The sequence below is a fragment of the Oncorhynchus kisutch genome, linkage group LG1 (genome assembly GCF_002021735.2).
Source record: "Oncorhynchus kisutch isolate 150728-3 linkage group LG1, Okis_V2, whole genome shotgun sequence".
NCBI classification, from domain to species: Eukaryota; Metazoa; Chordata; class Actinopteri; order Salmoniformes; family Salmonidae; genus Oncorhynchus; species Oncorhynchus kisutch.
Genome location: NC_034174.2, coordinates 71,290,454 through 71,315,062, shown reverse-complemented (window position 1 = coordinate 71,315,062; position 24,609 = coordinate 71,290,454). Strand labels below are relative to the sequence as shown.

Here is a 24,609-nt window from a genome sequence, read left to right as displayed (position 1 = left end):
ACAGAGCTTGAGAGGATCTGTAGAGAAGAATGGGAGAAATTCCCAAATACAGGAGTGCAAAGCTTGTAGTGTCATACCCAAGAAGACTTGAAGGTGTAATCGCTGTCAAAGGTGCTTTAACAATGGACTGAGTAAAGGGTCTGAATACTTACATACTAATGTGTTATTTCTGTTAGTTTTTTTTAACCTGTTTTCACTTTGTCATTATGGGATATTTTGTGTACTATAGATTGATGAGGGAAAAAACGATTTAATCCATTTTAGAATAAGGTTGTAACGTAACATGATGTGGAAAAAGTCAAGGGGTCTGAACACTTTCCGAATGCAGTGTATTTTCAAAAGAAATCCATTCAGATATATTTTGTGGTTGTTGGCGAGTGTGTTGTCTACATCTAAGTTGTGTTGTTGCAACAGGCCTGTGTGGCATATGGCTTGTTTGTATAAAGGCCTACTGTAGCTCTGATTGGCTATACAGTAGCGCACTGGTCTGGTCCCAAGATCCTCAAAAAGTTCTACAGCTGCACCATCGAGAGCATCCTGACCAGTTGCATCACCGCCTAGTATGGCAACTGCTCGACTTCTAAGGTGCTATAGAGGGTAGTGAATACGGCCCAGTATATCACTGGGGCCAAGCTTCTTGCCAATCTGGACCTATATAATAGTTGGTGTCAGAGCCCATAAAATTGTCAGAGACTCCAGTCACCCAAGACATAGACTGTTTTCTCTGCTGCCGCACGGCAAGTGGTACCGGAGCGCCAAGTTTAGGACCAAAAAAGCTCCTTAACAGCTTCTACCCCTAAACCATAAGACTGAATAGGCAGGAGGCCTATTCTCATATGCGAGTTCTGCTGCAGCCTACATTGATTTCATTTTTATCTTCCGATATTGTGATACTTGTTCTACTGCTACGTTGATGTCTTGAAAATGATATGGAACGTGGGTCTTGTCAGCCCCTCTGCTGTGTCTGTGTGCAGATGGTGTGTGTTCTGCAGCAACGTCTAAAAATGGATGTCTAGAAATTGGGACTTGTGTAAAGCCCCGCAGCCATACTCAAGTATGTGGGCATACTGCAGTGACATCTAAAATGCTTTGAATTAATCAGCACTTTGGAGAGTGCTGTCTGTTTCACCACCATAGATAGTAGGCTACTTGGCTGTTTACACTGTTTACTGTGCTGCTACGTTGTGTTTGACACTTTTTTTCTCAATGTGTTGCGGGACCTCAGAGCTCCCCGGATACTCCCCCCCCACTATGTGTTCTGGGACCTTTCGATTTACAAATAAAGCACTGCATGCGGAGGTGGGATTTATCAGGCCATCATTGGTTGAAAAGAAGACTCAAATTATTCTGGTTATTAGTGATCAAGTTAGAAAAATGAGTCAGTGTGGCATTGTTTAATTGCCTAGTTATACAGTGCATTTGGAAAGTCTTTAGGTCCCTTCATTGTTTCCACATTTCCACATTTAATCCAGGCCCTACAGCGCCTAGCTCCACTCCCATTCCCCAAGCACTCTCATTTGTTGACTTCTGTAACCGTAAAAGCCTTGGTTTCATGCATGTTAACATTAGAAGCCTCTACTGCAGAGATAGCCTGCAGAGTTCTGTCATACTATCCAGGTCTGTGCACAAACAATTTGAGCTTCTACTTCTAAAAATGCACTTTTCCAGAAACAAGTCTCCCATCGTTGCTGCTTGTTATAGACCACCTTCTGCCCCAGCTGTGCCCTGGACAACATATGTGAGTTGATTGCCCCCCATCTATCTTCAGAGCTCGTACTGTTAGGTGACCTAAACTGGGACATGCTTAATTAACACCCCGACCATCCTACAATCTAAGCTAGATCTCACACAAATGATCAATTAACCTACCAGGTACAACCCCAAATCGGTAAACATGGGCACGCTCATAGATATCATCCTGACCAACCTGCCCTCCAAATACACCTCTGCTGTCTTCAACCAGGATCTCAGCGATCACTGCCTTATTGCCTGCGTCCGTAGTGGGTCTGCGGTCAAACGACCAACCCTCATCACTGTCAAACACTCCCTTTAAACACTTCAGTGAGCAGGCCTTTCTAATCGACCTGGCCCGGGTATCCTGGAAGGATATTGACCTCATTCAGTCAGTAGAGTATGCCTGGTTATTCTTTAAAAGTGCTTTCCTCACCATCTTAAATAAGCATGCCCCATTCAGAAAATGTAGAACCAGGAACAGATATAGCCCTTGGTTCAATCCAGACCTGACTGCCCTTGACCTGCACAAAAACATCCTGTGGCGTACTGCATTAGCATCGAATAGCCCCCGCGATATGGAACTTTCCAGGGAAGTTAGGAACCAATATACACAGGCAATTAGGAATGCCAAGGCTAGCTTTTTCAAACAGAAATGTGCACAAATTCCAAAAAAGTTCTGGGACACTGTAAAGTCCATGGAGAACAAGAGCACCTCATCCCAGCTGCCCACTGCACTGAGGCTAGGAAACTCTGTCACTACCGATAAATCCATGATAATTGAGAATTTCAATAAGCATATTTCTACGACTGGCCATGTTTTCCACATGGCTACCCCTACCCCGGTCAACAGCCCTGCACCCGCCACAGCTACTTGCCCAAGCCTCCCCCATTTCTTCTTCACCCAAATCCAGATAGCTGATGTTCTGAAAGATCTGCAAAATCTGGACCCCTACAAATCAGCTGGACTAGACAATCTGGACCCTCTCTTTCTAAAATTATCCGCCACAGTTGTTGCAACCCCTATTACTAGCGTTTTCAACCTCTCTTTCGTATCGTCTGAGATCTCCAAAAATTGGAAATCTGCTGTGGTCGTCCCCCTCTTCAAAGGGGGTGACACTCTAGACACAAACTGTTACAGAACTATATCTATCCTACCCTGCCTTTCTTAAGGTCTTCGAAAGCCAAGTTAACAAACACCGACCATTTTGAATCCCACCGTACCTTCTCCATTATGCAATCCGCTTTCCGAGCTGGTCATGGCTGCACCTCAACCACGCTCAAGGTCCTAAACGATATCATAACCGCCATCGATAAGAGACAATACTGTGCAGCAGTATTCATCGACCTGGCCAAGGCTTTCGACTCTGTCAATCACCACATTCTTATCGGCAGACTCAACAGCCTTGGTTTCTCAAATGACTGCCTCGCCTGGTTCACCAACTACTTCCCAGGCAGAGTTCAGTGTGTCAAATCGGAGGGACTGTTGTCAGGACCTCTGGCAGTCTCAATGGGGGTGCGACAGGGTTAAATTCTTGGGCCTACTCTTTTCTATGTATACATCAATGATGTCGTTCTTGCTGCTGGTGATTCTCTGATCCACCTCTATGCAGACAACACCATTCTGTATACTTCTGGCCCTTCTTTGGACACTGTGTTAACTAACCTCCAGATGAGCTTCAATGCCATACAACTCTCCTTCCGTGGCCTCCAACTGCTCTTAAATGCAAGTAAAACTAAATGCATGCTCTTCAACCGATTGCTGACCGCACCAGCCCGCCCGTCCAGCACGGTTCTGACTTAGAATATGTGGACAACTACAAATACCTAGGTGTCTGGCTAGACTGTAAACTCTTCTTCCAGATTGACATTAAGCATCTCCAATCCAAAGTTAAATCTGGAATTGGCTTCCTATTTCGCAACAAAGCATCCTTCATTCATGCTGCCAAACATACCCTCGTAAAGCTGACTATCCTACCGATCCTTGACTTCGGCGATGTCATTTACAAAATAGCCTCCAACACTCTACTCAGGAAATTGGATGCAGTCTATCACAGTGCCATCAGTTTTGTCACCAAAGCCCCATATACTACTCACCACTGCGACCTCGTTGGCTGACCCTTTCTTCATATTCGTTGCCAAACCCACTGGCTTCAGGTCTCTCTTTACTTGGTAAAGCCCGCCTTAACTCAGCTCACTGGTCACCATAGCAGCACCCACCCGTAGCACGCGCTCCAGCAGGTATATTTCACTGGGCACCCCCAAAAGCCAATTCCTCCTTTAGCCGCCTTTCCTTCCAGTTCTCTGCTGCCAATGACTGGAACGAATTGCAAACATCTCTGAAGCTGGAGACTCATATCTCCCTTTCTAACTTTAAGCACTAGCTGTCAGAGCCGCTCACAGATCACTGCACCTGTACATAGCCCATCTGTAAATAGTCCATCCAACTACCTCATCCCCATACTGTTATTTATTTTTTGCTCCTTTGCACCCCAGTATCTCTACTTGCACATTCATCTTCTGCACATCTATCACTCGATTGTTTAATTGCTAAATTGTAATTACTTCACCACTATGGTGAATGATGGTCAGAGCCCTGGTGGCCTGCAGGTCCTGGAGCAAAGCCAGTAGGGAGTCGTAGACCTTACACTGCCTCTGGCCCATGCACTAAAAACCCTGTCAGATAACCTGAGCGGTGAGGGTTTGGTGTGAGATGGCTGTCGCCTTCCACATGGGCAGAGCACAGATAATGATACGCACCCAGCATCTATAGCCCAGCTGACATCATCCTGATGGAGCCCTGGCAGTCTGGACGGATTGAGCTGAAGGAGGGAGTGATTGAGAGACAGAGGGGAAAGAGTATAGCCTGTATGGTGGAGAGGTTGTCAATGAAGAACAAACTTCCTCTACGGCTCTGAAAACAGGGTTACTGTGAAAAAGGGACAGAAAGGGCAGGAGTTTTATCATCTTTCTGTCTCTCTGTATCTCTCGTTTTCTCAAGTGAAACTCATTTCCAAAGGTGTCACATGTGACCAGATTACTCTCCTAACTAAAACACACCCCACACAGACAGACAGACAGACAGACAGACATTTCAAAACCTATACCTCCTTTACATAATGAGGTGTGTTTTGGCAACAAGAAGTGACATGTATGCTGATCCCCACACAAAGCTGAGCGTTCTATGGTGTCAATAATTAACTAAGGCCAGGACCTTCAGCCCTTCAGCCCTGCTGCTGTCCCCTCAGAATGACTTTTAAATCTGTCACACACACACAGGCACACGCATGGATGCACACACACAATCGTTCAATCTGTCTTCTAGCTGCGCACTGTCTGTCGCACACATTCACCGCATACATTAAATTTGGCTGCTGTATGCTGATCTCTCTCTGTCTGTCGCTCTGTTGCTCTCTCCCTCTCTCTTTCTGTCTCTGTTTCTGTCTGTCTCTCTCTCTCGCCCTCTCTCTGTCTATCTCTCTCTCTCTCTTTCTGTCTCGCTCGCTCTCTCTCTTTCTTTCTCTCTTCTTGTCTCTCTCTCTCTCGCTCTCTTTCTCTCTGTCTCTATCTCTCTCTCTCTCTCTCTCTCTCTCTCTCTGTCTCTCTCTCTCTCTCTCTGTCTCTCTGTCTCTCTCGACATTTGGGGAACCAATTAGAAATCTGGTCCCTCGATCCCATATTTACCATAATGCTATAATATTGATGGATATCCTACATCAGTTTTAGCTGTATAAACACTTCCCTGTTTGATATTCAAAGTCTGATTCCATAGATCACTTACAGTGTAAACTCTGGAGACCTCAGCTCAACATTATGTAGTTATCTCAATGTATTCTATGTAGAGTGGAAACCTCCCTCAGCTCAACATTATGTAGTTATCTCAATGTATTCTATCTGGAGTGGAAACCTCCCTCAGCCCAACATTATGTAGTTATCCCAATGTATTCTATCTAGAGTGGAAAACCTCCCTCAGCTCAACATTATGTGCTTATCTGAGTGTATTCTGAGTGAACCAGGTAAATCACATGGGGTACCTGGTAGTCATGATACAGTAACTCACACTGCCACCTACTGGTTGACAATGTAAGTACCACTTTCTCTTGTCCAAGCAGGATTACGTCTGTGGAACATTGCAAGGTTGATCATTTCAGAAATGTAAAACAAGCGTCAGATGATCAATGGAAATGAACTAATTTCCAATGCACTGATTTGTATCCTCTTCTTTAAAGTGTCCTCTTTCTTTTCCTCCTAGTTTATCTCTCTCTCCATCTGTCTCTCCATCCCTCTCTCGCTCCATGTTCGATCCACACTGAGTCACGGGTCAGATAGAGCAGAGACTGCAAGACAGAAACTATCCAGTCAATTGGCTCCAGTCCACAAACCCCAGATTGATCAATATGAGATACAGTAGGCCAATACCTAATGACCCAATATATTATATCATATGCAACCTTGTTAGGATAGAATGGAATTGCAATTTCATCTCACAATAGTGTAGTTTGTATTTAAATAATGTCATAATTGACAGACTCCGAGTTGTTATATTAGCATTACAATAATGTACCACTACTATACACCACCATAATTCTCTGTCTGACTATGTCACTGTATCCCCCGCTCTCAGATGGTGTCTCTGGGGAAGTTTGGATATGTAAAAAACACATTTCCAATTGGCAAGTGTATATAATACACTCTTGTACATGTGTAAAATACAACAAATGTATATAATACACTCTTGTACATGTGTAAAATACAATAAATGTATTCGCCCACCTAATTATTACTATTATTATTATTTCCTCCCTGACAACTATGTTTTTACATCCTGTGGTCCCAGACCTGTTTGTGCTGTCTTGCCTCAAAGTCCATGGGAGTTGGCAAGACAGCACAAACAGGCCTGGGACTGCAAAACAGATCGCGCTGTCTTGAAGAAGTTTTTCTCAACCGAATCAGCATAGGACACCCCCCTTCTCCTCGTTAGCAGTCAGAACCACAGCCCAGTTCAACACACTAATGACCTCTCTCTGCCACCATATTAATCAGGGCATAAAACTAGTCGTTAAAGTCCCATTCCACTGCTGTTATTGTAAAAAAAAAACATTTAGGAAAGAGAGAGAAAGCAATACTTACTCCAGTGCTGGGTGGTGACACTCTATTCTAGTTTATGGGGAGAGGGTCCACTGCCCCAGAACCAAGCCAAGTTGGCTGTGTTTCATTCCAGAAAGATGTTCCTCCTCCCTCTGATCTTGTTCACTCCCTTTTTATGGGTCTGCATGTTACTGTATAGGTAAAAGAAACAGCTCCACCTAGGAAACAGCTCCACCTAGGAAACAGCTCCACCTAGGAAACAGCTCCACCTAGGAAACAGCTCCACCTAGGTAAAAGAAACAGCTCCACCTAGGTAAAAGAAACAGCTCCACCTAGGTAAAAGAAACAGCTCCACCTAGGAAACAGCTCCACCTAGGAAACAGCTCCACCTAGGAAACAGCTCCACCTAGGTAAAAGAAACAGCTCCACCTAGGTAAAAGAAACAGCTCCACCTAGGAAACAGCTCCACCTAGGAAACAGCTCCACCTAGGAAACAGCTCCACCTAGGTAAAAGAAACAGCTCCACCTAGGTAAAAGAAACAGCTCCACCTAGGTAAAAGAAACAGCTCCACCTAGGAAACAGCTCCACCTAGGAAACAGCTCCACCTAGGAAACAGCTCCACCTAGGAAACAGCTCCACCTAGGAAACAGCTCCACCTAGGAAACAGCTCCACCTAGGAAACAGCTCCACCTAGGAAACAGCTCCACCTAGGTAAAAGAAACAGCTCCACCTAGGTAAAAGAAACAGCTCCACCTAGGAAACAGCTCCACCTAGGAAACAGCTCCACCTAGGTAAAAGAAACAGCTCCACCTAGGTAAAAGAAACAGCTCCACCTAGGTAAAAGAAACAGCTCCACCTAGGAAACAGCTCCACCTAGGAAACAGCTCCACCTAGGAAACAGCTCCACCTAGGTAAAAGAAACAGCTCCACCTAGGTAAAAGAAACAGCTCCACCTAGGAAACAGCTCCACCTAGGAAACAGCTCCACCTAGGAAACAGCTCCACCTAGGTAAAAGAAACAGCTCCACCTAGGTAAAAGAAACAGCTCCACCTAGGTAAAAGAAACAGCTCCACCTAGGTAAAAGAAACAGCTCCACCTAGGAAACAGCTCCACCTAGGAAACAGCTCCACCTAGGAAACAGCTCCACCTAGGAAACAGCTCCACCTAGGAAACAGCTCCACCTAGGAAACAGCTCCACCTAGGAAACAGCTCCACCTAGGAAACAGCTCCACCTAGGTAAAAGAAACAGCTCCACCTAGGTAAAAGAAACAGCTCCACCTAGGTAAAAGAAACAGCTCCACCTAGGAAACAGCTCCACCTAGGTAAAAGAAACAGCTCCACCTAGGAAACAGCTCCACCTAGGTAAAAGAAACAGCTCCACCTAGGAAACAGCTCCACCTAGGTAAAAGAAACAGCTCCACCTAGGAAACAGCTCCACCTAGGAAACAGCTCCACCTAGGTAAAAGAAACAGCTCCACCTAGGAAACAGCTCCACCTAGGAAACAGCTCCACCTAGGTAAAAGAAACAGCTCCACCTAGGAAACAGCTCCACCTAGGAAACAGCTCCACCTAGGTAAAAGAAACAGCTCCACATTGCTTTCCCCTATCCAGTTCGACCAGTCCTGACAGCGAGACAGGGAGAGAACGAGTGCAGGGGGGAGAGAACATCTTGCTGGATTGAAACCCAGCCACGGTCTTCTGCGAGTCTGTTGGAGGACACATAGGAAAGCTATGGACCATACATTTTAAAAAAAATTTATAGACCTGAAAACTTGTGAATAGAGAAAGACTGGAAGTTCAATGAAGAATGTTATTATTGTATTAAACAAACGCACTTCTTTTTTCCGAACACATATTTTACTTAGTGTGGTCCACTGACTACTTTTTACACATATCTGTTTTATTCCTCCCCCAACTGTCCTAAGAAGGAAACCCCCAGCTAGGTGACTCCTCTCCCCCATGTGGGCATCATGCCACCCCCTGGGACAGGTGTTAGTGGTGATGGAGGGGGCTGAGGGATTGGACCTGGCAGCCTGCCATACCAGTGGGACGTAGGTCTTGTTTTAGTCTCTATTCACTATAGATTTTTCAGCTGTACAATGCAATCTTATCTTGTTCACTCCGTGTCTGGCTCGATTGTCATCCATCATTCCTGGCTCACTGTGACACGGTCTTCGACTGGAGAACGGGCAGGCACACAGGCGGGGGTAGACGAGAGAGGAGCAGACACTCAGACGGACAGACAGTCAGAGACAAAAATGCACGCACCAATGCTCATTGCCTTCAGAATGTATTCATAACCCTTGAATTATTCCACATTTTGTTGTGTTACAGCCTAAATTCTAAATGGACAAAAAATATATATTTTGTTTCTCACCCATCTACACAATAACCCAGAATGACAAAGTGAAAACCTTGATTTGTACAATATTTGCACATGATAATTTTTTTAATTCTTCAAGCTGGTTGTTGATCATTGATAGACAAGCATTTCCAAGTCTTGCCATAGATTTTCAAGTCGATTTAAGTCAAAACTGTACCTAGGCCACTCAAGAACATTCAATGTCATCTTGGTAAGCAACTCCAGTGTATATTTGGCCTTGTGTGTTAGGTTATTGTCCTGCTGAAAGGTGAATTTGTCTCCCAGTGTCTGTTGCAAAGCAGACTTTTTTGAATGACTACCTCATCTCTGTACCCCACACAGACAATTATTTGTAAGGTCCCTCAGTCGAGCATTGAATTTCAGACACAGATTCAATCACAAAGACCAGGGAGGTTTTCCGATGCCTCGCAAAGAAGGGCACCGATTGGTAGATGGATTAAAAAAAGAAGACATTGAATCTTGTCACGAACCTGCTCAAAGCCCGTAACAAAAGGGAGACAACGTGGAGATAAGGAGAAACAAAACATATATTTATTAAATAAAGTAAACTAAGTACAATATACAATGGTGTGTGTAATCAGTAGTGTAAGTGAGTGTTTTGCATGCATGAATGTGATAATGCAGGGTGTTGAAAGGTGCCAAAGCAAACAACCAAAAGGCCACCAAGATACACAACAAAATCTATAAAGGTGTCTGCATGGAGAGAGTCTCCTCCATGAATGCGGAAGTGGTGTATTTATCCTGGGACACACCGGGCCCAGGTGTTTCCCCTGTAGCTGACGACCCTCCCAACTCCGCCCACCGGCATCCTAATGAGGAAACAAGAGCAAAGAGAGAATACGGCAGACAGAGTGGGAGGGTCGACACAATATCCCTTTGAGCATGGTGAAGTTATTAATTACACTTTGGATGCTGTATCAATACACCCAGTCACTACAGACATCCTTCCTAACACAGTTGCTGGAGAGGAAGGAAACCTCACCATGAGGCCAATGGTGACTTTCAAACAGTTACAGAGTTGAATGGCTGTGATAAGAGAAAACTGAGGATGCAGGCAGGTCACTTGTGATACAAGTCAGAATTCGATGTCCATCCATGTCTGAGGACATTGGGAGATGATGTGGAACACGGCAACTAGGGGAAACAGTGAGTGCTGTTACCTTCAAGTAAGTTCTGGTTTTGTTGTGTGGAAATTAGATGGTAGATGGGTGTAAGCATCTGCCTTTAATATGAAAGGTTGCACGTTGAAGTCCAGTGATAGAATTATTTTTTTGTATTTAATTTTGTTTTAAGCCTATCCCAAACCTTAACACTTACCTTAACCATTCAGAGTTAATGCCAAAATGTAACCCTAACCTTAAAAATGCAGAGTTAATGCCTAAACTTACAGTGCCTTGCGAAAGTATTCGGCCCCCTTGAACTTTGCGACCTTTTGCCACATTTCAGGCTTCAAACATAAAGATATAAAACTGTATTTTTTTGTGAAGAATCAACAACAAGTGGGACACAATCATGAAGTGGAACGACATTTATTGGATATTTCAAACTTTTTTAACAAATCAAAAACTGAAAAAAATTATTCAGCCCCTTTACTTTCAGTGCAGCAAACTCTCTCCAGAAGTTCAGTGAGGATCTCTGAATGATCCAATGTTGACCTAAATGACTAATGATGATAAATACAATCCACCTGTGTGTAATCAAGTCTCCGTATAAATGCACCTACACTGTGATAGTCTCAGAGGTCCGTTAAAAGCGCAGAGAGCATCATGAAGAACAAGGAACACACCAGGCAGGTCCGAGATACTGTTGTGAATAAGTTTAAAGCTGGATTTGGATACAAAAAGATTTGCAACAATGCAAAACGTTATGTTTGGCGTAAAAGCAACACAGCTCATCACCCTGAACACACCATCCCCACTGTCAAACATGGTGGTGGCAGCATCATGGTTTGGGCCTGCTTTTCTTCAGCAGGGACAGGGAAGATGGTTAAAAATGATGGGAAGATGGATGGAGCCAAATACAGGACCATTCTGGAAGAAAACCTGATGGAGTCTGCAAAAGACCTGAGACTGGGACGGAGATTTGTCTTCCAACAAGACAATGATCCAAAACATAAAGCAAAATCTACAATGGAATGGTTCAAAAATAAACATATCCAGGTGTTAGAATGGCCAAGTCAAAGTCCAGACCTGAATCCAATCGAGAATCTGTGGAAAGAACTGAAAACTGCTGTTCACAAATGCTCTCCATCCAACCTCACTGAGCTCGAGCTGTTTTGCAAGGAGGAATGGGAAAAAATGTCAGTCTCTCGATGTGCAAAACTGATAGAGACATACCCCAAGCGACTTACAGCTGTAATCGCAGCAAAAGGTGGCGCTACAAAGTATTAACTTAAGGGGGCTGAATAATTTTGCACGCCCAATTTTTAAGTTTTTGATTTGTTAAAAAAGTTTGAAATATCCAATAAATGTCGTTCCACTTCATGATTGTGTCCCACTTGTTGTTGATTCTTCACAAAAAAATACAGTTTTATATCTTTATGTTTGAAGCCTGAAATGTGGCAAAAGGTCGCAAAGTTCAAGGGGGCCGAATACTTTCGCAAGGCACTGTAACCTTAAACACGTCAAGTGTGGAGTTTGGAACAAACATGGATGAACATCTAATTCTGAAAAGAAGGAAGCCTGTACAGAATAAAAAATATTCAAAACGTGAATCCTGTTTGCAATAACACACTAAAGTAATACTGCAAAAAATTGGCTAAGAAAATTACTTTATGCATGATGATGGCTGCATCACATTATGGGAATGCTTGTCATTGGCAAGGAAGGACTAGGGAGGTTTTTAGGATAAAAATAAATGGAATGTAGCTAAGCACAGGCAAAGTCCTGGAGGAAAAGCTGGTTCAGTCTGTTTTCCAACAGACACTAGGAGACAAATTCACCTTTCAGGAGGACAATAACCTTTAACACAAGGCCAGATATACACTGGAGTTGCTTACCAAGATGACATTGAATGTTCCTGAGTGGCCTAGTTACAGTTTTGACTTAAATCGTCTTGAAAATCTATGGCAAGATCAACGATCAACAACCAACTTGACAGAGCTTGACAAATTTTGAAAATAATCATGTGCAAATATTGTTCAACACAGGTGTACAAAGCTCTTAGAAACTTACCAAGAAAGACTCACAGCTGTCATCGCTGCCAAAGGGGATTCTAACACGTATTGACTCAGGGGTGTGCATACTTATGTAAATTAGATATTTCTGTATTTCATTTTCAATAAATTTGCTAACATTTCTAAACATGTTTTCACATTGTCATTATGGGGCATTGCGTGTAGATGGGTGAGAAGAAAATATTTAATCAATTTTGAATTCAGGCTGTAACACAACAGAATGTGGAATAAGCCAAGGGGTATGAATACTTTCTGAAGGCACTATATATATATACAGATGACTGGCTCCTCTCTGTTACTTTTGACCTTTTTCAATTTGAAGTGAGGAGAGGATGGAAGACAGGAGTTGAGCAGGCCTATTGAGAACCTCTCATGGAAACAAATGTGCTTGTATGAAATGAGTGTCACGGTTGGCATAATGAGGAGACCAAGGCGCAGCATTGTAAGCGTACACTTATTTAATAGAAGAACGAACACTGAACAAAACAACAAAACGAACCGTGAAGGTAATATGGCTAGGGCAGACAGGCAACTAAACAGAATAGCAACCCACAAACTAACCAAGGAATATGGCCACCTAAATATGGTTCCCAATCAGAGACAACGATAAACAGCTGCCCCTGATTGAGAACCATTCTAGGCAACCATAGACAAATACCTAGACATACAAAACCCCCTAGACAATACAAAACCCCCTAGACAATACAAAAACAAAAACTAATACAACCCCCCCCCCCTCAAAAGGTATGGACTCCCGGCCGCAAACTTAAACCTATATGGGAGGGTCTGGTTGGGTATCTAACCTCGGTGGCGGCTTTGGTTCTGGACGCCGCCCCCCTTCTTTACACTGAGTCCGCTCTTGTAGCACTGACCCGTGGATCATCGCCGGATGCTCTGGACTGCGGAACCTCACCGTAGGCCCCGGGCTGGGGACCCTCGCTGCGTGGATCATCGCCGGATGTTCTGGACTTGGGACCGTCCCTTAGTTTAATATCCAGGCAACCGCTGTTAATTTATGTGCACATCGAAGTAGAACGGGTTCCAATTAGAAGACCGAATTGATAATAACAATTCATTAATAATACAATAATCTGTACAAAGCACACAGGAAATAGCTTAAATGAAACGATGTTGAATGGCTCTTTGAACTGTGTTGAACTGTGTCTAATGTAAACTATAAGGCTACAGGAGAAAGCACTTTGCAAGGCAGATGTGGATTCTACTCTGATCCTTTAGCATCATCCACTGGAAGATAACATAAAGTGCAGGGTGGGCTTCAAACAATGTCTCCTTCGCAGTGTTAGCAAAGGACCGCTAGAAAGCGCCGTTGTATAGACAGACGTGTGATGGTGCAGTAGCAGGCTACACGCTACCACAGGGTGCCTAAGACGCAGAGGCCGAGCGCAAGTAAGCTGTCAACAGTAGCCCGTCGAAGCGCACACTGGTTACATTAAAATAGTTTCGTTTCCAAAAACGCAAACTAAAAAACTTCTGCAAGGCTGATAACATCTCCAGTTTTAGCCTGTTTTGTTTGTTTGGCTCGCCTGTAATTTAGGCTATGTTACGATGTATCAAACATTTTAATTGGCATGTTTACATTGTGTGAAATGTTACACTATATTACACTAACAGTGGGCCATATGAACAGAAATATGTCGTATATCTTTTTCTTTTATCTCAGTGGGCAACGATAACTTTACGCATGTTTATTAGACTACACCAACACATTTCCTTATGAGGGAAAAGCACAAAATTAACACATTTGTTAATTAGGCTACTCATTTTATTATTGTCGACTTATGTTCATATGGGAAATGTAGGTTAAACTTCAAAAACAAAATAATAATGCAAAGGGTATTAAAACAATGAAGAGAAGAATGTCAAATATGTATATGATTATACATTTCTGTGAAGTAGTAGCCTATGAATTGAGTTCAAGATGGCATGACAACTCAAGTCCGTGAGAAACAAATACTAACAGGTGTACTGTAGCCTAAAGAATATCTGTATTTTACTGTAGGCTATTTTACTTCATTGAATAGTAAATAGTGTGAACTAGATCATCTGATAGCAAAAACAATTACGAATATCTATTTTCTCATGTCGACATGTTTTGAAAGTAAATCCAAATGTCAAAAGTGTCCACTTTGATGAAGGAACCTGCCTGTTATAGGCCTGTGATTGGTCCATTGGTGTTGACAGTCATCGGGAACACCGATGGTATCACTACCAATAAACTTCAATGATTTGATAGGCCGAGTAATTTTATGATGTATTAACCTTTAAAATGGAATGTATGCCTATTATGTGACGTCGTAATAGTATGTCGTCAGTGCAAGATGTGAAGTGCTTTTGCGCAAGAACCGATATTAGAGTATTATTTAGTGGACAAAATATGGTGGTAGCCTATGGACTGCTAAGATATGGTGGTAGCCTATGGACTGCTAAGATATGGTGGTAGCCTATGGACTGCTAAGATATGGTGGTAGCCTATGGACTGCTAAGATATGGTGGTAGCCTATGGACTGCTAAGATATGGTGGTAGCCTATGGACTGCTAAGATATGGTGGTAGCCTATGGACTGCTAAGATATGGTGGTAGCCTATGGACTGCTAAGATATGTTGGTAGCCTATGGACTGCTAAGATATGGTGGTAGCCTATGGACTGCTAAGATATGGTGGTAGCCTATGGACTGCTAAAATATGGTGGTAGCCTATGGACTGCTAAGATATGGTGGTAGCCTATGGACTGCTAAGAAATGGTGGTAGCCTATGGACTGCTAAAATATGGTGGTAGCCTATGGACTGCTAAAATATGGTGGTAGCCTATGGACTGCTAAGAAATGGTGGTAGCCTATGGACTGCTAAGAAATGGTGGTAGCCTATGGACTGCTAAAATATGGTGGTAGCCTATGGACTGCTAAAATATGACATTCTTAAATATAGCCTATTTAATCAAGCGTATAGCCTATCGGGCTGTATCATTGTAACATACGTTTATTTAACCCATTGGTTACCGAAGGCACGGAGATCCATGTCCAAAATTAATTAAATAGGACTATTTACTTTATTATATCCAATTAAATCGATCCGTAAAGTGCACTCGCATCCTTTCCTCTCCACTATAAATTGTTGTTTTCCATGCTGTAATGGCGTAATGGTTCATATTTATTCTTAGGATCATATGCAATGGTCCTATATTTTCTCCATATTTGTTGCCAAGAATCCTTCCACTTGGATGTGCTGTCTCCCAAGGTTCACGTTCATTTCCAATCTCTCTCTCGTTCTCTCGTTCTCTATTGGCCCGGCCCCCCTGATCTCTCTGTCCATTGGCGTCTTCGGGGTCCCATTCTTTTTTCATATACGGATCCAGTAATGACTGTCCATTGGTTTTGTTATTCTATCTCCACCTCCTACTCCCCAGCGTTGCCCTGCCCATGTGTTGTATCTCTATGTCCATCCATCGACTGACGTTCAAGTTCGTAGGAACGTCACGTCCGCACTTGAACTTGCAGCTCAGGGGGCTTTGCTCATATCCCTCTCTCTGTCTTTGCAAAAAAGTCATGAAGACTGCCGCACAGCCCGTACCCCGCGCGTCATCGTGATGTGATCTATAATTCATTTTTTTGGATGTCAAACGCATCGATGAAGACATTTTATCTGGAGTCTATATTACGTTGTAGGACGCCTCTGCCAATGTGAACCAAGCTGAACGCCACCACTTACCAACATGTCTCGCCGCAAGCAAGGCAAACCCCAGCACTTGAGCAAGCGGGAGTTTTCGCGTAAGTAGAATTGAAAATTGCTTATTTTATAATCTGGTAAACAAGAACACACACAGCCTCTTCTCAAAGTATTTGGAGAATGTTTGTGGGCAACTGGACATTACGCGGACCCGTGGACATAACCTAAAAGCGTGCCAAGAACGCCGTCATTGAATCGGATAACTTTCTATCGAAAAAAGTTGGACCTTGGAAAATATTGTATATTTGGTAAACAATAACGTATAAGGCTATTTTGCATGTATGTGCGGATGCTACAACACAGGCTTCTTTCGCTATTAAAGGACATCTGGGCTGTAGTGGAGGGATACCTTTGCCTATCAAGGTATCCTGTGAATATTTATATTTAGTCATATCAGTTTCCGATATGGAATACGCTACGAATAGCAAAGTGTATCCCCAAATAAGCAATTCCACTTTGTTATTACTATTTGTTTTGATAGCGTAGATGTTTTTTCGAGAGATGTTTTCTTCCTTTTTTTGAATGGGGAGAACGGGGTGTTTACATACTCATAGCCCATACAGAAGACCTCGTGTGTGGAACGTAGCCAGCGTTGATATCGAGGGATATAGGAGTTCACGATCCAAGAATAACACTGCACCCCCGTATAACCTAGTGATCCAATTACATTGTTATCGTTTACACCGTGAGTTAATGTGAATGGATACAATAAGCATTGGAACAATTGGAGACGTTCGATTACATCTACTATTGGACGCTCCGCTACGTTACATTTAACGAAGAGGTTAATTTTCAGAGAGGGGACACGGGAGGCTTTTATGCAATAACCTATTACATTTGGGCAGGCATACTGAAGTGGTGTTTTAGAGTCATTTATGAGTTATACATGTATATTCAATAAGCTATTGCTTTTATGCTGTTTATGCCGTGGTGTATAATGGCATGATTTCAACTGTGCTAATTTCCTTTTTTACGTTACCGGGGGCTAGATCATTTGGAAACTAGTTTTAATAATATGATTTTCCGTATATATATATATATAAAAGTTTTGTTCCACATATTGTGTAAATCCATACAATGTTTCCACCCGGTTGTTTCTCTTTTGCCATTCAATTCTCGGAGCAAATGAGGTTCTCGTAACATATGCCTTCAATTGTAGTATATCTATGGACGGCGCCGGTAGGGGGCAGAATATGATTGTGGACATACACGTCGATGAACTTGAACTTGATCTAGGCTACTTTATTGCTTTGTCTACGTTGCCTGCTAGACCAAGCGCAGTTGTTCGTGGTCGTATATTTGATGTTCCTTGTTATGCCACTGTGATATCTAATCAATATACCTATTATAGTATTCCAAATCAATTAGAAGTGAATCATTTCAATAGATTTCTTCAAGGATATTCAGTATTTTCCATTTAATTCGAAGATGGATAAAACAATGGACTTCTGAGAACGTTTTATTTTCTGCAAGAAATGATCAGTAGGCAAAATGTGACATCATTTCAAACATCCATAGGCCACTGTGAGCTACCTCTGTGATATGAGTAGTTTTCAGTTAAGTAGCCTCATATTGGACCCTAGAGCATATTGCATGCCTATTCACTCTTCCAGGTATATTAGTCCCCTATTTCAACAAAATCTTAGTCTATCACAGTTTCTTTCAATTAAATGTCAAAATATGACAAAAATGTATCCTAATTGCCAAATCCTTAGTTATATCCACATTCTCACGAGGGACCTAGTTCATCATTCAAATATGACAAATGAGACAGACGTATAGGCCTATAGGATTACAGCCTTACTGGCAAATGCATGGTAATATTATTCAAATTGAATACTCTGTTATTTACATGCATAGTTTGAACTATTTGAATAGCTCGTTATGGCCTATTGAAAAACAGCTTCCGTTCAAGTAAGATTCCTCCTTGTCCATATTGGCTGCGTTGTATGAATCCCTGCAATAGCAGCTAGGGTACTTGAAATAAGGGATCATTACCATGTTATAATTAGGTAATAGCTATTTAAATAGCCTATTGCCTAATTTCAATAGTTATTTGATTAAGTTCAGTCAGTTGAAATTCTGGTGCTCAGGAAGGAATAATATATAATATATATTATATATTATAGGAAGGAATAATATATACTTAAAAAAAAAATGTAAACTTATTTTTGTAACCAGTTGCCGATACAACAAATTTGATTATTTGGGTTTGAAGTTAGACTTTTTCGCACAGAGCCTCAGTCAGACTGCTATGTCCTGACAGCATAAGCTGTAGGAATTCAACTCAAATAAGAAGGAAAAATATTCCTTCAACCCCTCCTCCCCGCCTCCTTCTCGTCTGACCTGACACAGAATTTAAGGTTCAGAACAGACAGCGAGAATTCATCACATTTTATCTTAACATCCCAGTTGGGCCTCGATGTCGTTTACTGTAGCTAGATGAACTATTTTTTTTTAAATGCTCCTTGACTGCCTGTATACTTCAGGGACCTACTCCACATACACCCCTCAATATCTAACCTCGGTTCACGAGATCCCAGCACTTTTAACGGAAATGGGGTCCAATCATCTTGAACTCAAATTAGAATCTATTTTTTGATTCTCCGAGGTGTTAGGTTCATTAAAAACGCGAGATTGGCAGCACAATAAAGAGGGTCAAGCGCCTTAATCGTTCAGGCAGCGAGCAGCACGCTGACTGAACGGTGTCACTGGCAGGCTTATCGAAAAACAGTGCTGTAGTCTTGTCTAAGTCTTCTTCCTTCCTCCCTACTCCCCCCCCCCCCTTTCAAATCCTTCTCTCATACCTTTTCTAAGACAGTGCATCACCTGGAAATGCAATCACTATAAACCACAGGTGCCTTCTAGATTAAGGTGATATTCATTATAACACTGGAAATTATCATGAAAATAACACTGAAAGTAGTAGTTAAAACGATAGGACTGTAATAGAATTGAATATGATTATACGATCCTGCTACTGGATGTTCATTCCTCTCTCTTCGTTGGTTGTGCCTTCTATATTATCAGTAATAATAGTCCTAAAAACGATAGCAAGATATGCATATGCAGATTTGCAACACTATAATAACCTATATACTGTGTCTCACTCTTCCTTGAAATGATACTTGAGTGTAGATCTCAATCAGTGTTTTGTGTCCACAGTCTATAAAGTATCTAACTCTCCTCCACCTCTATGTAGATTTCAACCCTGTCATGTATTCTGTATAGAAGTGTAACTGTCTATCTCCCCTCTCCAGCTGAGCCCCTGTCGGCCGTTCTCCCCCCAGACGAGGAGCACGAGGACCACCCCAGGCTGGGGCAGCATGGGGACGACAGGATCCTCCTCAAGGGGGACCAGGACCTGCTCACCTGTGGCCAGTGCCACGCCCGCTTCCCTCTTGCCCACATCCTGCTCTTCATCGAGCACAAGAGGCGGCAGTGCCGCGGTGCCCCCTGCACGGACAAGACGTTAGACGACGGGCACAGGCGGTCGCCCTCCGCCGTTCCCCTTGCCTCGCCCCGTCCCTCCTCAAACAAATGCCGAGACAAACACCCGTCGAGGCGCCCCTTGGAGGTAGCCGTTCAGGTGTCACCGCGCAACGACGATGAGGATTGTTTATCGACGCCCACCCACGGAATTATCCCCAAGCAGGAGAATATCACAGGTAATGACGTCACCATGACGACGATGACGATCGTAACAAATATGGCTGCCGATGTAAAGAACTTAAGCGACAAGCAAGGTGTTTGGGTCTGAGGTTTACTGTAAGGTTTGGGTGTTGACGATACTTGGATGGTACTTCAACGTTGTGAGTAGGGTTGCAAAATCCCTAAGATTTCCAGAAATCCAGGTTGGAGGAATCCCGGAATCAGGAAGGAATAAACAGGGATTCCTCCAACCGTTGTTCTCCCAACGGGATGGTTTTGTGAAACCCTGGGAATTTTACAACCCTAGTTGTGAGTAAGTGCCTTTGTTTTGGTGACGTTTAAAAGCAAGGTTATTGGATCATAGACCACAAAAAGGATTTACAGTCCAAACTGCACAGAGCAGATGGACTTCGAGTTGGGTTCAATTTTGACTGGTGGCGATGGATATCCATGAGATATGACGTTCTTGCTGCACTGCTGGGTGTAGGGTCGTTGAGTTTATCTCTGCAATGGGGATAGAAGCCCAATATAACTCCCATTCTACTCTCCTAAAGAAAGAGAGAGGGAGAGAGAGACGGGAAAAGAGAGAAAGGGCTGCGTCCCAAAAGGAACTATATTCCCTATATAGTGCACTACTTTTGATACAGGGCCTGTATATAGTGGGTTCTGATCAAAAGTAGTGCACTGTATAGGGAATAGAGTGCCACTTGGGACGCAAGCCTAGTTTCCGTCTCATGTGGTCTCGATAGATGTATCTCCATCTCGCTGTGGTTTTCACAGAGACATATCTCTTCCCCTCAAATACATGCCTGCCAACTCATACTCTGGCGCTACAATATAAAATACATTTAAAAAACGTGTAGGAAAGTAATTACGGTGAACTGTCAAGGAAGAGGCATTTATTTGAGGAATCCTACTCGAGCCGCTAATTGTCAGGGTTCTCTTAGTCTTCATTTAGTTAATTAAGGACTTCTTACGGCGGTTGTCTAACCACAGCTAAATGAAGCAAAACCATGATGAGCAGCTCAAACAAATAGTTCTGTCTTACAGACGTTGGTGGAAATGAACTTTGTGTGTTTGACAGTTTAATTTTCCTTTTTGAGTTATTATAAACATTTCTAAAAACAATTATGGATATAAATGCAGGCTTTATTATAAAGAAAAGTAGTATGCTGCATTGAACTGATCAATGCTTCTGCGGAGGTGAGGCTGGTTTTCAGTTCAATGTTTTATTAGTGAGGGTTCTCCAAATGACAAATACCCACTAGGTAAACACACAGCTCCAAGTACAACACAGTGGGGTATAGGTAAACACACAGCTCCAAGTACAACACAGTGGGGTATAGGTAAACACACAGCTCCATGTACAACACAGGGGGGTATAGGTAAACACACAGCTCCAAGTACAACACAGTGGGGTATAGGTAAACACACAGCTCCAAGTACAACACAGTGGGGTATAGGTAAACACACAGCTCCAAGTACAACACAGTGGGGTATAGGTAAACACACAGCTCCAAGTACAACACAGTGGGGTATAGGTAAACACACAGCTCCAAGTACAACACAGTGGGGTATAGGTAAACACACAGCTCCATGTACAACACAGTGGGGTATAGGTAAACACACAGCTCCATGTACAACACAGGGGGGTATAGGTAAACACACAGCTCCATGTACAACACAGTGGGGTATAGGTAAACACACAGCTCCATGTACAACACAGTGGGGTATAGGTAAACACACAGCTCCATGTACAACACAGTGGGGTATAGGTAAACACACAGCTCCATGTACAACACAGTGGGGTATAGGTAAACACACAGCTCCATGTACAACACAGTGGGGTATAGGTAAACACACAGCTCCATGTACAATACAGTGGGGTATAGGTAAACACACAGCTCCATGTTCAACACAGTGGGGTATAGGTAAACACACAGCTCCATGTACAACACAGTGGGGTATAGGTAAACACACAGCTCCATGTACAACACAGTGGGGTATGGGTAAACACACAGCTCCATGTACAACACAGTGGGGTATAGGTAAACACACAGCTCCATGTACAACACAGTGGGGTATAGGTAAACACACAGCTCCATGTACAATACAGTGGGGTATAGGTAAACATACAGCTCCATGTTCAACACAGTGGGGTATAGGTAAACACACAGCTCCAAGTACAACACAGTGGGGTATAGGTAAACACACAGCTCCATGTACAACACAGTGGGGTATAGGTAAACACACAGCTCCATGTACAATACAGTGGGGTATAGGTAAACACACAGCTCCATGTACAACACAGTGGGGTATAGGTAAACACACAGCTCCATGTACAACACAGTGGGGTATAGGTAAACACACAGCTCCATGTACAACACAGTGGGGTATAGGTAAACACACAGCTCCATGTACAACACAGTGGGGTATAGGTAAACACACAGCTCCATGTACAACACAGTGGGGTATAGGTAAACACACAGCTCCATGTACAACACAGTGGGGTATAGGTAAACACACAGCTCCATGTACAACACAGTGGGGTATAGGTAAACACAAAGCTCCATGTTCAACACAGTGGGGTATAGGTAAACACACAGCTCCATGTACAATACAGTGGGGTATAGGTAAACACACAGCTCCATGGACAATACAGTGTCTATAGGTAAACACACAGCTCCATGTACAACACAGTGGGGTATAGGTAAACACACAGCTCCATGTTCAACACAGTGGGGTATAGGTAAACACACAGCTCCATGTACAATACAGGGGGGTATAGGTAAACACACAGCTCCATGTACAATACAGTGGGGTATAGGTAAACACAAAGCTCCATGTACAACACAGTGGGGTATAGGTAAACACACAGCTCCATGTTCAACACAGTGGGGTATAGGTAAACACACAGCTCCATGTACAATACAGTGGGGTATAGGTAAACACACAGCTCCATGTACAATACAGTGTCTATTGGTATGGACCTCAAAGACCTAGATATAGCATAAAGGGTTAGTTTGGGATTTTGGCAATGAGGACCTTTATCTACAGTACTTCCCCTGAGTCTAATGATCTTGTGGATACCATTTTTACGCCTCTGTGTGCAATTTGAAGGAAGTTGCTAACTATCGCTAGCTCAATTACTAACTAGTGTTAGTGTAATGACTCCAGTCATTATGCTAGTTAGCATTGGCTCCCGAAACTAACTCTAACTTCCTTCATACTGAACACAGAGACGTATAAATGGTATCCACGAGTTCATCTGACTCTGGGGGGAAGTAGATAAATGGACTCATTGCCAAAATCCCGAAGTATCCCTTTAATGTACAATACAGTGTCTGTTGGTATGGACCCCATAGGACTAGATATAGCTCCATGTACAATACAGTGTCTGTTGGTATGGACCCCATAGGACTAGATATAGCTCCATGTACAACACAGTGTCTATTGGTATGGACCCCATAGGACTAGATATAGCTCCATGTACAACACAGTGTCTATTGGTATGGACCCCATAGGACTAGATATAGCTCCATGTACAACACAGTGTCTGTTGGTACGGACCCCATAGGACTAGATATGGCTCCATGTACAATACAGTGGCTATGTCGCTATGTTATCTGTGTTGGGCTGTGGTCTAGTTATCCTCTATTCTGTCAAATCTAATGACCTCTTGTATTTTATCAGTAATTATGCATCCGTTTGTTAAGCAACACACACACACACACACACACACACACACACACACACACACACACACACACACACACACACACACACACACACACACACACACACACACAGGCCCACTATGCCTCTTGGCTCTAGTCAGCTGCCTCTACAATCTTTCTATGCTCATTTAGATCTTGATGCGTAACGTCTCCACATGATATCACTGGGTCACTAACGTTATGCAATGGCCTGTTATTAACAGTACAAGCCTAATGGATCTTGTGTGAGTGTGTGTGGTGTGAGTGTGTGTGGCGTGAGTGTGTGTGGTGTGAGTGTGTGTGGTGTGAGTGTGTTTGTGCTTGTGTGTGGTGTTGCGTGAAGTGAGATTGATGAAGGCGTTCTTCGTCATCCTCACGCTCATCTTATGAGTTTGTTGCTATCCTCCTTGTCCAGAGAGAGAGAGGGAGAGAGAGAGAGATAAAGAGAGAGAGAGAGAGATAGAGAGAGAGAGAGATAGAGAGAGAGCCACAGCCACACACACACACACACACACACAATCCCCTTTTTGAAATGCAGAGTCCAACAGTGCTGATGTCTCTCTATGAAAAATGTAATCCTGTATGTGTGTGTGTGTGTTTGTTTGTGTTATGGACCATTAGGAGGAGCAGACAGAACAGAACAGAACAGCGTACCCCCATTTGCATGATAAACAACTTAAGATATGCACAGGGACACACACATTATTAACAGAGCAGATGATCAGAAGGACACAGACAGGCTCAGGGTCAGACACAGACAGGGTCAGGCACAGACACAGGGTCAGGCACAGACACAGGGTCAGGCACAGACACAGGGTCAGACACAGACACAGGGTCAGACACAGACACAGAGAGGGTCAGGCACAGACAGAGACACCGACAGGGTCAGGCACAGACACAGGGTCAGACACAGACAGGCTCAGGGTCAGACACAGACAGGCTCAGGGTCAGATACAGACAGGGTCAGGCACAGACACATGGTCCGACATAGACACAGAGAGGGTCAGACACAGACAGAGACACAGACAGGGTCAGGCACAGACACAGTGTCAGACACAGACAGGGTCAGGCACAGAAACAAACATGGTCAGACACAGACATGGTCAGGCACAGACATGGT

At 43.3% G+C, this 24,609-nt stretch overlaps 1 protein-coding gene across 1 annotated transcript; it reads left to right on the top strand.

Moving 5' to 3' along the window:
- Positions 1–15,780: 15,780 nt before the first annotated feature.
- LOC116352740 (B-cell lymphoma/leukemia 11A-like) lies at positions 15,781–21,118 on the top strand. Its single transcript, XM_031831773.1, has 2 exons — positions 15,781–16,163; positions 19,383–21,118. Exons 1-2 carry the CDS (start codon positions 16,109–16,111, stop codon positions 19,880–19,882), a joined length of 555 nt encoding a protein of 184 aa, XP_031687633.1. The 5' UTR covers positions 15,781–16,108; the 3' UTR covers positions 19,883–21,118.
- Positions 21,119–24,609: the final 3,491 nt, after the last annotated feature.